This window comes from Phyllobates terribilis, unplaced genomic scaffold (assembly GCF_046119375.1).
Source record: "Phyllobates terribilis strain yellow unplaced genomic scaffold, ASM4611937v1 Scaffold_5__5_contigs__length_657084704, whole genome shotgun sequence".
NCBI classification, from domain to species: Eukaryota; Metazoa; Chordata; class Amphibia; order Anura; family Dendrobatidae; genus Phyllobates; species Phyllobates terribilis.
Genome location: NW_027362765.1, coordinates 323416724 through 323430953, shown reverse-complemented (window position 1 = coordinate 323430953; position 14230 = coordinate 323416724). Strand labels below are relative to the sequence as shown.

Genomic DNA, 14230 nt, shown 5'->3' with positions numbered 1-14230 from the left:
CCTGACCACTTGCATTCTAGATTTTTTGGATTGGTTGAAGATCAGTTTATCTACCACATCTCAGGGTTTGTCATCTGATCTTTTTGGCCCTAGATAATGATGAATTCTGTACATTTCGAGTCGTTCTATAGGTATAGAGGGGGGATATATCCTGGATTATGATTGTGAATGAGGGATTCAAAATTTTTGTACAGTTGAAATGAGAAGTTAACATACACTCTATAAAAAGACACATATGCATGTTTTTCTCAATACTTGACATGAAATCAGAATAAACCTTTCCCATTTTAGGTCAATTAGGATTACCATCATTTTTAATATTTGACAAATGGAGAGAGAGAGAGAGAGAGAGAGAGAGAGAGAGAGAGAGAGAGAGAGTTTTAAGGCATTTTTATTACTTATTGCAAAGTCAAAAGCTTACATACACTAAGATTACTAAGCCTTTAAACAATTCTGGACTGCCCATATGATTATGTCATGTGTTTCGAAGCTTCTGATTTTTTTGGCATCTTCTGAGTTAATTAGAGACACACCTGTGGATGTATTTTAATGCACACCTGAAACACACTGTTTCTTTGTGTAGCATCATGGTAAAGTATAAAGAAATCAGCCAAGATATCAGGAAGAGAATTGTGGACTTGCACAAGTCTGGCTCATCCTTGGGCACAATTTCAAGATACCTGAAGGTGCCTCGTTCATCTGTACAAACAATTGTATGCAAGTACAAACAAGATGGGAATGTCCAGCCATCATACCGCTCAGGAAGGAGACGGGTTCTGTGTCACAGAGATGAACGTGCTTTGGTCCGACATGTGCCTATCAACCCAAGGACAAAAGCAAAAGACCTTGTGAAGATGATGGCAGAAGCTGGTAAGATTATGTTGATATCTACAGTGAAATCAGTACTGTATCAACATGCGCTGAAAGGGCACTCTGCCAGGAAGAAGCCATTACGTCAAAAGAAACATAAAAAAGCCAGATTAATGTTTACAAATTAACACAGGAACAAAGACCTTAATTTTTGGAGACGTCCTCTGGTCTGATGAAACTAAAATTAAACTTTTTGAGCATAATGACCATCGTTACATTTGGAGAAAAAAGGGAGAAGCTTAGAAGCCTAAGAACACCATCGCAACTGTGAAACACGGGGGTGACAGCATCATGTTTTGGGGTTGTTTTGCTGCGAGGGACTGGTGCACTTCACAAAATAGATGGCATCATGAGAAAAGAAGATTATGTGGCAATGTCGAAGCAACATCTCAACACATCAGCCAGGATGTTAAAGCTTGGGCAGAAATGGGTCTTCCAAATGGACAATGATCCGAAGCATACTGCCAAAATGGTAACAAAGTGGCTTAAGGATAACAAAGTCAATGTTTTGGAGTGGCAATCACAAAGCCCTGATCTCAATCCTATTGAAAAATGTATGGGCAAAGCTGAAAAGGCAGGTGTGAGCAAGGCGGCATACACACCTGGATCAGTTACACCAGTTTTGTCAGGAGGAAAGGGTCCAAATTCTGACCAACTATTGTGAGAAGCTTGTGGAAGGATATCCCAAACGTTTGACCCAAGTCATTCAGTTTAAGGGCAATGGTACCAAATACTAATAAAATGTATGTAAACTTTTGACTATGCAGTAAGTAATAAAAATGCCTTAAAACATTCTCTCTGTCTCATTATTCTGGCATTTGGCAAATATTAAAAATCATGGTAATCCTAATTGACCTAAAACAGGAAAGGTTTATTCTGATTTCATGTCAGATATTAAGAAAAACATGCATATGTGTCTTTTTATAGAGTGTATGTAAACTTCTGGTTTCAACTGTATCTAATACTTTCCTGCTCCAATATTTGTACCTTTTAGAATGCATGGTAGACCTTTCTGGGGTGGTTCAACCTCCAGTACTAGTTACTCCAAAGATATGCCTGTTTGATCTTCTTAATGATGAGAGGTGACTATATCATAACTGTATATAATGATATGAAACTTTTTTTTCTAGCTTGGATGGATAGGAGACCCACCCTAAACTGATTCAGTGGTGTAATATGGTTAATAAAATTATCCCATATAAAAGGAACATTTGAAAAACTGAAGGTTTGGGATGATGTTGCTGTACTCTATCAGAACAGTTGAAGAGAAATCGATCCAGTGGCCATTTGGTCTCATATGAGCAATAGAACATCCTAATTGTTAGATGTGGCAAGATGGGTGTCAGATAGTTGCCTCAGCAACTGTCCTGATCATGTATAACAGAGAAGTGCCAGTCAATGCAGTTGCAGTTATAGTGTTTATATAAATAACAAGGTATCTACACTGCTCAAAAAAAATAAAGGGAACACTTAAACAACAGAATATAACTCCAAGTAAATCAAACTCCTGTGAAATCAAACTGTCCACTTAGGAAGCAACACTGATTGACAATCAATTTCACATGCTGTTGTGCAAATGGAATAGACAATAGATGGAAATTATTGGCAATTATCAAGACACCCTCAATAAAGGAGTGGTTCTGCAGGTGGGGACCACAGACCACATCTCCGTACCAATGCTTTCTGGCTGATGTTTTGGTCACTTTTGAATGTTAGTTGTGCTTTCACACTCGTGGTAGCATGAGACGGACTCTACAACCCACAGAAGTTGCTCAGGTAGAGCAGCTCATCCAGGATGGAACATCAATGCGAGCTGTGGCAAGAAGGTTTGCGGTGTCTGTCAGCGTAGTGTCCAGAGGCTGGAGGCGCTACCAGGAGAAAGGTCAGTACACCAGGAAACGTGGAGGGGGCCGTAGAAGGGCAACAATCCAGCAGCAGGACCCCTACCTCTGCCTTTGCGCAAGGAGGAACAGGAGGAGCACTGCCAGAGCCCAGCAAAATGACCTCCAGAAGGCCACAAATGTGCATGTGTCTACACAAATGGATAGAAACCGACTCCATGAGGGTGGTATGAGGGCCCGACGTCCACAGTTGGGGGTTGTGCTCACAGCCCAACATCGTGCAGGACGCTTGGCATTTGCCACAGAACACCAGGATTGGCAAAGTCGCCACTGGCGCCCTGTGCTCTTCACAGATAAAAGCAGGTTCACACTGAGCACGTGACAGAGTCTGGAGATGCCGTGGAGAGCGATCTGCTGCCTGCAACATCCTTCAGCATGACCGGTTTAGCAGTGGGTCAGTAATGGTGTGGGGTGGCATATTTTTGGAGGGCCGCACAGCCATCCATGTGCTCGCCAGAGGTAGCCTGACTGCCATTAGGTACCGAAATTAGATCCTCAGACCCCTTGTGAGACCATAAGCTGGTGCGGTTGGCCCTGAGTTCCTCCTAATGCAGGACAATGCCAGACCTCATGTGGCTGGAGTGTGTCAGCAGTTCCTGCAAGATGAAGGCATTGAAGCTATGGACGGGCCCGCCCCTTCCCCAGACCTGAATCCGATTGAGCACATCTGGGACATCATGTCTCGCTCCATCCACCAATGTCACGTTGCACCATAGACTGACCAGGAGTTGGCGGATGCTTTAGTCCAGGTCTGGGAGGAGATCCCACAGGAGACCATCCGCAACCTCATCAGGAGCATTCCCAGGCGTTGTAGGGAGGTCATACAGGCAAGTGGAGGCCACACACAATACTGAGCCTCATTTTGACTTGTTTTAAGGACATTACATCAAAGTAGTAGTGTGTTTTTCCACTTTAATTTTGGGGGTGACTCCAAATGCAGGCCTCCATTGGTTAATAAATTTGATTTCCATTAATTATTTTTCTGTGATTTTTGTTGTCAGCACATTCAACTTTGTACAGAACAAAGTATTCAATGAGAATATTTCATTCATTCAGATCTAGGATGTGTTATTTGAGTGTTCCCTTTATTTTTTTGAGCAGTGTATATACATAGTGAAACATATAGGAATGTTATATGGATTCTGCTTATTGATAACTAAATACGTTCCCCAATCATCATTTAGTGTTATAAATTGCTTTCACTTTTAGATGTGTGACTAACTTATTTGTAACTTTTCTTGTACAATTTGTCAATATAATTATTTTTTTAAAAAAGTAAAATTACTACTTACCTGTGTGATTTGTTTGATGATGTTTAAGAAAATATAATTTCTTGGTAAAACATTTTCCACATTCTGAACATGAAAATGGCTTCTCCCCCGTGTGAGTTCTCAGATGCATAACAAGAGCTGATTTAAAGAAATAACATTTCCCACATTCTGAACATGAAAATGACTTCTCCCCTGTGTGAGTTTTGATATGTTTAGAAAGATCTCCTTTGTAAGTAAAACATTTCTTGCATTCTGAACATGAAAATGATTTCTTCCCTATGTGAGTTCTCAGATGCGTAACAAGAGATGATTTAAAGAAATAACATTTCCCACATTCTGAACATGAAAATGGCTTCTCCCCTGTGTGAATTCTGTTATGTTTTACAAGATCTCCTTTGTAAGTAAAACATTTCAAACATTCTGGACAAGAAAATGGCTTTTCCCCTGTGTGAGTTCTGTTATGTTTAACAAGACCTCCTTTGTAAGTAAAACATTTCCCACATTCTAAACAGGAAAAAGGCTTCTCCCCTGTGTGAGTTCTCTTATGTTTAACAAGGTCTGATTTGTAGGTAAAACATTTCCCACATTCTGGACATGAAAATGGCTTCTCCCCTGTGTGGCTTCTCTGATGTCCAACAAGTTTTAGTTTACTGATATAACATTTTCCACATTCTGAACATGAAAATGGCTTCTCCCCCGTGTGAATTCTCTCATGTATAACAAGATTTGCTTTACACGTAAAACATTTCCCACATTCTGAACAAAAATATGGCTTCTCCCCTGTGTGAATTCTCTGATGTGCCACAAGACTTGCTTTGTCATTAAAACATTTCCAACATTCAGAGCAAGAAAATGGCTTCTCCCCTGTGTGACTTCTGTGATGCCTAACAAGTCTTGATTTAATACTATACGATTTCCCACATTTGGAACATGAATAAGGCTTTTCCCCTGTGTGAGTTCTCTGATGCATAAGAAGTCTTGATTTAATGCTAAAACATTTCCCACATTCTGGACATGATAATTGCTTCTCCCCTATATACATTTTTTTATGTTCAGCATCCCTCCTTTTATTTTTATTTTGCTTAACAGTCTGTGATGAATCAGATCTGTGGACCTGTTGAAAATGATTAGATAATAGATTTTTGCTGTGAAAGTTTGGAGATATATCTGGGATAATGTCATGCTCTTCATTTAGATCTGGCATGATACCACAATCATCTGCTTTAAATTCAGAAAATGCCAGTTGTCCATTTGACCTCCTAGTACAGTCATCTGCCAAGAAAAAAAATAAACATTTTTTTTTTTTTTAAAAATACTGCCTTGCAAAACAAATGATTAAATGTCAATTATCAATCAAGACAGCGGTAACAACAGTAGACGTCAATGCAGGGACCAATAAAGTAGCATATTAAACTTGAAACGAAGAGAAGGCAGCACTCACCGGTCCCTTTAAAATCCAAAGTAATAATCAAAACGTCACATTAAAACTGGCAGCAGGGAAGAGTGTGGCACATAGTACGGTCAATGGCCATTTTGTGCCAGGCTGCACCTCAACAGGTCCTGGATGCGTCCTATGTGCCACACTCTTCCCTGCTGCCAGTTTGAATGTGATGTTTTGAATATACCTTTAGTTTCTAAAAGGACCGGTGAGTGCCGCCTTCTCTTTGTTTCAAGTTTCACATGGACTGTTTCTGATGAGCACCTGGTTCCTTTCGATGGGATTGTTTTAATACGTTTGGAAACGTGCATGTTTTTTGGTGCCGGCTTTTCCTTCTTTTTTTGCCACAGTAAAATATGATGTTAGACCGATATGTTGTGCCCTTTCAATGTCCCATGCAGGGGGAGCTGATGGTTTGGATTGAATTATAAATTGAGTTATCCCAGGCTTAGGCAGGAGATGAGGCTTAAATTCATTGTGAATTTAATGGTGATGACAATGATGACATTGGCTTTGATGACCGGTTATCACATTCAGGGGAAAAAAGTGGTCACACTTGTGAGCATAGCAAGCTTCTTGCTCAGTTGTTTGCAGACTGTCAGGCATATTGTTGGCTGAATCAAAATTAAATCAAACTTTGCTGATCTCTACCATTAGCTAATACTTCTCCAAGAAAGCTTTCCCTACATTGTGCTTTCACCTGGCATAGAGCATGGGCTGCTCTTTGGAATTGCCGTTGTACAGCAAGGTGCACTCCAGCACAAGCACATGGAAAAACAATTACAGCCATGTTTTTTCTTGGCCACCTATAGTAGGTCAATGTTTTGCATAGTAGTGGTGACGATGCACCACAACCACAAGGCTGGGTTCTAGTAACATCTCCACGGTTGGGCAGGCCTGGCTCCAATAATAGATGGCGGTAATTCACCTTCTCCACATCCTCAAGAATGGATATCTTCTCGTACCGATTAGCAACAGGACAGAACTTGCTTCAACACCCTGTACCCCACACACTTCTTTGTTATATGTAAGCTCAAGCTCTGCCCTGCTATCAAACAGCTGACGTGCCTGGGCAAGAGAAGCCAAACAGCAAAGGAGTTGCTCCTCTGCATTAAACAGCAAATTTCTGCTCGATGTCTCCTCGCCAGCTAAAACTGGGCAAAGTAGTCAATGACAGTGGGAGGAACATTGCGGTTGTACTGCAGTTGAGCAATCTAACTTATTCTCCCTGAGTGGAGAATGTCATAAATTTGTTGTTGCAAAGTTTGTTTAAAAACATATACAGTGGCTTGCGAAAGTATTCACCCCACCTTGGCATTTTTTGTGTTTTACTACCTCACAACCTGGAATTTCACAGATTTTTTTTTTGAGGGTTTGCATCAGTTCCTGTAAAGAACATGCCTACAACTGTGAACATTTGGTTTTCTTTTTATTGTGAATCAAACAAATAGGACAAAATAATTGATAACTTCAGTGTGCATAACTATTCACCCCCATAAAGTCAGTACTTTGTAGAGCCTCCTTTTGCAGCACGTCGCTTTGGATAAGTCTCTGAGCTTTCCACATCTTGACTGTTCCAGCTCCTTAAAGTTAGATGATTTCCTCTGGTGAACATCAATCTTCAACTCTGACCACAGATTCTCAATTGGATTAAGGGTCTGGGCTTTGACTAGGCCATGCCAAAACATTTACACGTTTCACCTTAAACCACTTGAATGTTGCTTCAGCAGTATGCTTTGGGTCATTGTCTTGTTGGAAGGTGAACCTCCATCCCAGTGTCAAATCACTGACAGACTGAAACAAGTTTTGCTCAAGAATATCCCTGTATTTCGCACCATCCATCTTCCCCTCAATTTGAACCATTTTCTCTGTCCCTGCTGCCGAAAAACATCCCCACAGCATGATGCTGCCACCATGTTTCACTGTGGCGATGGTGTTCTTGGGGTGATGGGCTGTGTTGGTCTGACGCTAGACATAACGTTTACCTAGGTGGCCAAAAAATTTAATTTTGGTCTCATCTTACCACAGCTCCTTCCTCCATATATTTGGAGAGTCTCCCACAAGTCTTTTGGCAAACTTAAAACAAGACTTACAATTTTTTTTATAGCCCAACCTTGACTTGTACTTTTCAACAACTTTGTCCCTGACTTGTTTGGAGATCTCCTTGGTCTTCATGGTGTTGTTTGGCTAGTGGTGCCTCTTGCTTAATGGTGTTGCAGCCTGTGGCCTTTCAGAAAAGATGTGCATCTACTGACAGACAATGTGACACTTAGATTGCACACAGGGGGACTTGCACATCATGCACCAGACCACACAGAGACTGTGCTACTTTAATACCAGGTCAATTGCAGCTATGAAGCTCATGTGTTGCCTACTCAGGCCCTTTAAAGAGGCCACCAGATTTGTCAGTAGTGACCACTATGGTATAATTTCCCTGCTACTTATGTAAGGAGGAATGCTCACAGTAATGCAAATATGGATGGAGAAACAACAGTAAGTTCTAAATTCTCCATGCTGCGTTGGGGACTTATTGGGGACAATGTCACATATAGGAGGATATGGAGGAGGGCTTGAGTAGAAAGAGCAGCTGGATTTAGAGTGGAACATTGAGTTCTCAGCTTCAGGCAGGGAAAGAGAATTACACTCATTGTTAATTTGATGACCATGATGCAGGTTATGATTACTAACCATCGTATCCAGGGGCAGAATGTGAGCAAACAGATTCCTCAGTCAGTCACACTGTCCAGCAACCTACAAGGATCGGTACTTACATGTGCACAGATGTATCATAAACATCAAACAGAGGGAAGACTATTAAATAGTCATGCTTTTAGACCCAAGCAATAAAACAAAATAGGGATTTTTTTCTGCTTTTGAATGGGAAGCAAATTGGAATATTACCAGGATAAGATTTGCACACAGGCGGAGGCAGCTTTCACCGAGCAAATGCCTGCTGGTTGTATATCTGATGAGAAGGCCCTGCTCCACTCCCTGCAAAATCAATACTTCACCTTCTTTATCAGTGTTACAAGATTATGGGATATGATGAACCAGATGTTTTATCATCAGCTGTGCCAACCTGACATATTAATACATGGAGATATACCACAGGAACTACCAGGTTCAGTCATACCAGAACTTTTTCCTCTCTCTGAAAATTACCCGGAGGCCTGACCTCATGGACTTCTTGGTCAGCAGATTAAACCAGTAGCAGGATCTAACCCAGCATGAAAATGCTCAGATGGACAAGATTGTTTTCCACAAGTGAAAAAACTTGCATGTATTAAACATGAATCATGCATGGATCTGTGAGGATTTTCACACACACCTAAAGCTGATGACAGTTATATGATTTGCCATTACTGAGAGTGGGGACTGACTCAATGCTGCCACAGCCTTTCCATAATTTTCTTAATTGTACAGTAGCGTTCAAAATAATGGTAGTGTGTACAAAAACATGCATTAAGCACAATCTTTATACTAGTTTTTATTTCCATGCACTGAGAACATTGCACACTGTTTTCTAATTCAAAACATGAAGAGAAATGTACATAATTTTTAACTACTTTACCAAAAAATGAACATTGGGCTGTTCAAAAAAAATAGCAGTGTCTGCATTTGTCTTTACAAACTCACAATATGTACTCGTTTTAAGGATTTAGCATTTCTGTGAATCACTAACCTAATATTTAGTTGTATACCCATTTTTTTAGAACTGCTTCACATTTATGTTGCATAGAGTCAACCAACTTCTGGCACCTGTCAACTGTTCCAGCCCAGGATGCTTTGACTACATCCCACATTTTTTGGGGATTTGTTGGCTTTGCCTCAGAAACTGCATTTTTGATGTCACCCCACAAGTGTTCTATCGTATTAAGGTCCAGGGATCGGGCTGGCCACTCCATAACCTCAATTTTGTTGGACTGGAACCAACATTTTGCTCGTATACTGGTGTGTTTAGGGTCGTTGTCTTGTCGAAACACCCCTTTCCAAGGGCATATCCTCTTCAGCGTGAGGCAACATGACCTCTTCAAGTATTTTAATATATGCAAACTGGTCCATGATCCTTGGTATGCGGTAAATAGGTCCGGCACCATAGTAAGAGTAACATACCCGTACCATGATGCTTGCAGCACCATGCTTCACTGTCTTCAGAGAGTACTGTGGCTTAAATGCAGAGTTTGGGGGTCATCTGATGAATTGTCTGCGACCCAAAAAGAAAAATTTTACTTTCATCAGTCCACAAAATATTTCTCCATTTCTCTTTAGGCCAGTTGATGTGTTCTTTGGCAAATTGTATCTGCTTCAGTACGTCTCTTTTTTTAACAGTGGGACTTTGCAGAGACTTCTTGCTAAGATATTAGCTTCACACAGGCGTCTTCTAACTGTCACAGTACTCACAGGTAACTTGAGACTGTCTTTGATCATCCTGGAGCTGATCATTGGCTGAGCCTTTGCCATTCTGGCTATTCTTCGATCCATTCAAATGGTAGTCTTCCATTTTCTTCCACGTCTCTCTGGTTTTGCGTTCCATTTTAAAGCATTTGAGATCATTTTAGCTGAACAGCCTATCATTGTCTGCTCTTCTTTATAAGTTTTATCATCTTCAATCAACTTTTTAATCAAAGTATGCTGTGGTTCTGAACAATGTCTCTAAAGACGTATATTTCTCAGGCTTTCAAGGAGAAATGCATGTACAACATGTGCTGGCTTCACCCTTAAATAAGGGCCACCTGATTCACACCTTTTTCTTCACAGAATGATTGATCTCACTAACTTGAACTCCACAATGCTATTATTTTGAACACACTCCCTTTCAATTAATTATTCAAATACACCGGCTCAAAAACATGCAGATCATGAATATGGAGTCTGTTGGTTTTCTTAGAATCTACAGCATCAACTGGTAAATTGTTTGACATGTGGTAATATAATTTATACCAAAAAAAGTAATTAATCTAGTTAGTCATATTGGATTGCTATTATTTTGAACTCTACTGTATTAATGCTGTTCTTAGTGCTGATGTACCCATAATGCCATACATCTCCTGCTTTTCATTTTGGTTCCTTACTGTGATGATGCGGTCGCTGCAGCTACCCCTACAGATCCAGACATCATCATCTTGTCCATTATCTGCTATACATCATGTTATACCAGCCATGTCCTAATACCTCTACACCAGACCTGGGCAAAGTGCAGCCAGACTGGAACAACCAGAGGGCCAGATGTGGCCAGTGGACCGAGACAGCAAAAGGGCTGAAACAGTGGCCCATGGGTTGTACCGTGCCCTCCTCCACCTGCCATCCATCTGCCGCTTGCTGTCACTGCTCTCTGCATCCTGTGGATGCAGACAGCGATGAATACATTGGTGGAGGACGGCCCGGCTAGCTTCATTTTCCACCAATCAGCAGGTGAGCCAGCAGGCGCGATGACGTCATTTCATGGGGACTCATACTGTATATAGGAGGCTATATGGGGGCTCATACCGTATACAGGAGGCTATATGGGGGCTCATACTGTATATAGGAGGCTATATGGGGGAGCTCATGCTGTATATAGGAAGCTATATGGGGGAGCTCATACTGTACATCGGAAGCTGTGTGTGGGCTCTTATGGTAAATAAGGGGCTGTGTGCAGGCTCATACGGTATATAGGGGGCTGTGTACGGGCTCATTCGGTATATAGGGGATGTCAGCATACTTAATTCTGCTCAATATTAAGTCATACAGTTAATTTTAATATAAAATTATAATTAATATTAATATTGAGCAGAATTAATTTTAGCCTATTGGTTCAGTCCTCCACAACAGTCACGGTCTTTCATGTCGCCCCTCGGGAAAGTCATAAGTTACTTACCAGTAACGGGATTTTTCGGAGACCATGACAGCACCACGAAAAAGGGGATCCGCCCACCAAGGACCGGAAACCTACAGGCTTAAAATGGCGGCCCTCTCTCTCGCCTCAATTTGGATTACAGAGCATTGAGAGGACCACCAGGTTAGTAGACACAATAAACAATCATAAAAATAATATTTTTATACACCACTAAGTGAGAAAATTATGATTAATAAATGAGGAGTGCTCCCATAAAGTGAAGGAAGGTAATATAAGGGTGCTGTCATGGTCTCCGAAAAATCCCGTTACCGGTAAGCAACTTATGAGTTTATCGGTCGACCATGACAGCACCACGAGAGAATTGCAGAGATGAAGAAGTTTAGGGAGGGACCACAGCCTGGAGCACCCTTCTTTCAAATGTGAGGTCAGATGAAACACCCAAATCCAGTCTATAGTGCCTATAGAAGGTAGATGGAGAAGACCAGGTAGCAGCCTTACATATGTCTTCCATCGAGACACCCGTCCTGCCAGGTCACAGTTATATAGGGCACCTAAGGCAGAGACTTGGACTTTAAGGGTACTTGTTGCCAACCCCAACTCGAGGCCCTTCTGTAAAAACTCTAAAATTTTTCCAATTGGCAGCCCCTCACCAACTGTAGAACCAGAGGAAGATAAAAATTTCTTCCAAGTTCTGGATTAAATCCTGGTAGTGACAGGTTTTCTACTACGCATTAATGTAGCCACTAGGTTTTGGAAAAATCCTTTGCATTCTAACAGAGACCTCTCCAGTTCCACACCGTCAAGTGGAGGCCAGGAGCTTGAGGATGGACTATTGGACCCTGGCCGAAGAGATCCGGAATTTCGGTCAGGACCAAAGGATCGGAGATGGACATGTTCCTCAGGCATGAGAACCAGGGCCTCCTGGACCAAAAGGGGGCGACCAGAAGGACCCTCGCCTTGTCCTCTATGATCTTTCTTAGGACCATGGGAAGAAGATTCAGTGGGGGGAAGGCATCGGCCAGACTGAAATCCCAAGTCACTTGGAGAGCATCCACCGCCAGGGGGTTTTCCCTGGGATTTAGGGAGCAAAAGAGCTTTCGATTTAGCCTTGTAGCGAAGAGATCTACCACTGGAAGTCCCCATTTTCGGACTATTTGGGAAAAAATGTCCTGCTTTAGTTCCCATTCACCTTGCCTCAGAGAGAAACGGCTTAAGTAGTCTGCCTTTATGTTTTCTTTTCCTTTGATGTGGAGGGCGGTTAAGGAAAGGAGATGGCATTCCGAAATCTGAAAAAGATGATCAGTCACTCATCAATGATCCAGAACGTGTACCCCCCTGATGGTTCACGTAAGCTACCGCTATCCTATTATCAGAAAGGATCTTAACGTTTTTATCATGAAGGAAAGGCAAGAAATGATTAATCGCTTTATCCACTGCTAGTAGTTCTTTAGCGTTGGAGGAAAGGCCCTTTTCCGTGTCTGACCAGGACCCCTGGGCAACCATATCCCCCAGATGGGCCCCCCACCCGCGGGAGCTTGCATCGGTTGTAATTATTTTAGTGACTCTAAATACCCAGGGAACTCCTAGTGACAGGTTCGCCTCGTTCACGCACCACCGCAAGGATTCAAGTGATTGGGGTGACAAGGACATTCGTCCTTCTAAGTGCCCATCTAACAAGACTTCATTATGTAGGACGTCCCACTGTAGAACCCTGGAGTGGTATTGTGCCCACAGAACCCCAGGAAGGCAAGATGACAGGGTACCCAACAAGGACATCGCAGCTCTAAGGGACATGACTGGGTTTGATAATGCTTTCTCTTCCAGGATTTTAACCTTTTGTTTTTTTGGCTTCCGGGAGGAAACATATCTGAAGGTCTGAATCCAGCAAAATACCCAAGAACTGATGTATTTTTGAAGGCACTATCCTGGACTTCTCTAGATTTAGGATCCAGCCTAGACTTTCTAAGATGGAGGATACTAATTTTTAGGTGATTATAACATTGGGAGGCTGAGTCTCCAACTATCAAGAAATCATCCAGGTAAGGGATAATTAAAATATTATGTTCCCTAACATGAGCCATGACTTCCGCTATAATTTTAGTAAATACCCTGAGGGCGATGGCCAGACCGAACGGTAAGGCCCTAAACTGGAAGTGCTTAATTTCTCCATCTATGATCAAAGCCACCCTAAGGTATTTCTGGAAATCCATATGTATAGGTACATGGTAATAGGCGTCTTTTAGATCTAATACTACAATGTAACAGCCTGAAAAAAGTAACTTTATTGTAGATTTAATGGATTCCATCTTAAAGGTGGGAACTAACAAAAACTTATTAAGGGCTTTAAGGTTAATAATGCACCTAAAAGAACCGTCAGGCTTAGAAATCAAAAAAAGAGGCGAGTAGAATCCTAGCCCCTTTTCTGCTGTCGGGACCTCCACTAGGACCGCTTTATGGACCAAGGTCAGGATTTCCACTTGTAGGGCCGTCTGCTCTAATACCGAGGCACGGTTTGGGGTCAAGATGAATCTCCCACGAGGAATCTGCCGAAACTAGAACCTCAGACCCGAACCTACCAGATCAAGTATCCAGTTACTAGCAGAAATTTTTGTCCAGGCAGGTAAGAAGCCCAACAGCCTCCCCCCTACCTGGGCTGCGAGTCATTGACTTGGTTTCCGGGGTCCCCGGTTAGAAGGAGAAGAGCCAAATAGGAGCCCTCTACCTTTCGGTCTGCGGTCTTCCCACTTCTCGTGACCCTTCTGCGGTCTTTTTCGTAGAAACCTTCTCCTATGGAAAGGACGTTTATAAGTGGGGAAAGACAAGCTAGGGAAACCTTTCTTTTTGTCACTGGCTTTATCCAAAAGTTTGTCCAGAACAGGCCCAAAAAGATGCTCTCCTTCACATGGAATAGTAC

General features: G+C 42.0%; 1 protein-coding gene across 1 annotated transcript in view; it reads right to left on the bottom strand.

The window, feature by feature from the left end:
* Nucleotides 1-377: 377 nt before the first annotated feature.
* Nucleotides 378-14230, bottom strand: part of LOC141273133 (uncharacterized) — a 76123-nt gene continuing 62270 nt past the window's right edge. The window contains exon 7 of the mRNA XM_073684574.1: nucleotides 378-5314. Within this exon, the coding sequence (XP_073540675.1) occupies nucleotides 4056-5314 (1259 nt within the window). The 3' untranslated portion in view covers nucleotides 378-4055. The remainder of the gene's footprint in view (nucleotides 5315-14230) is intronic.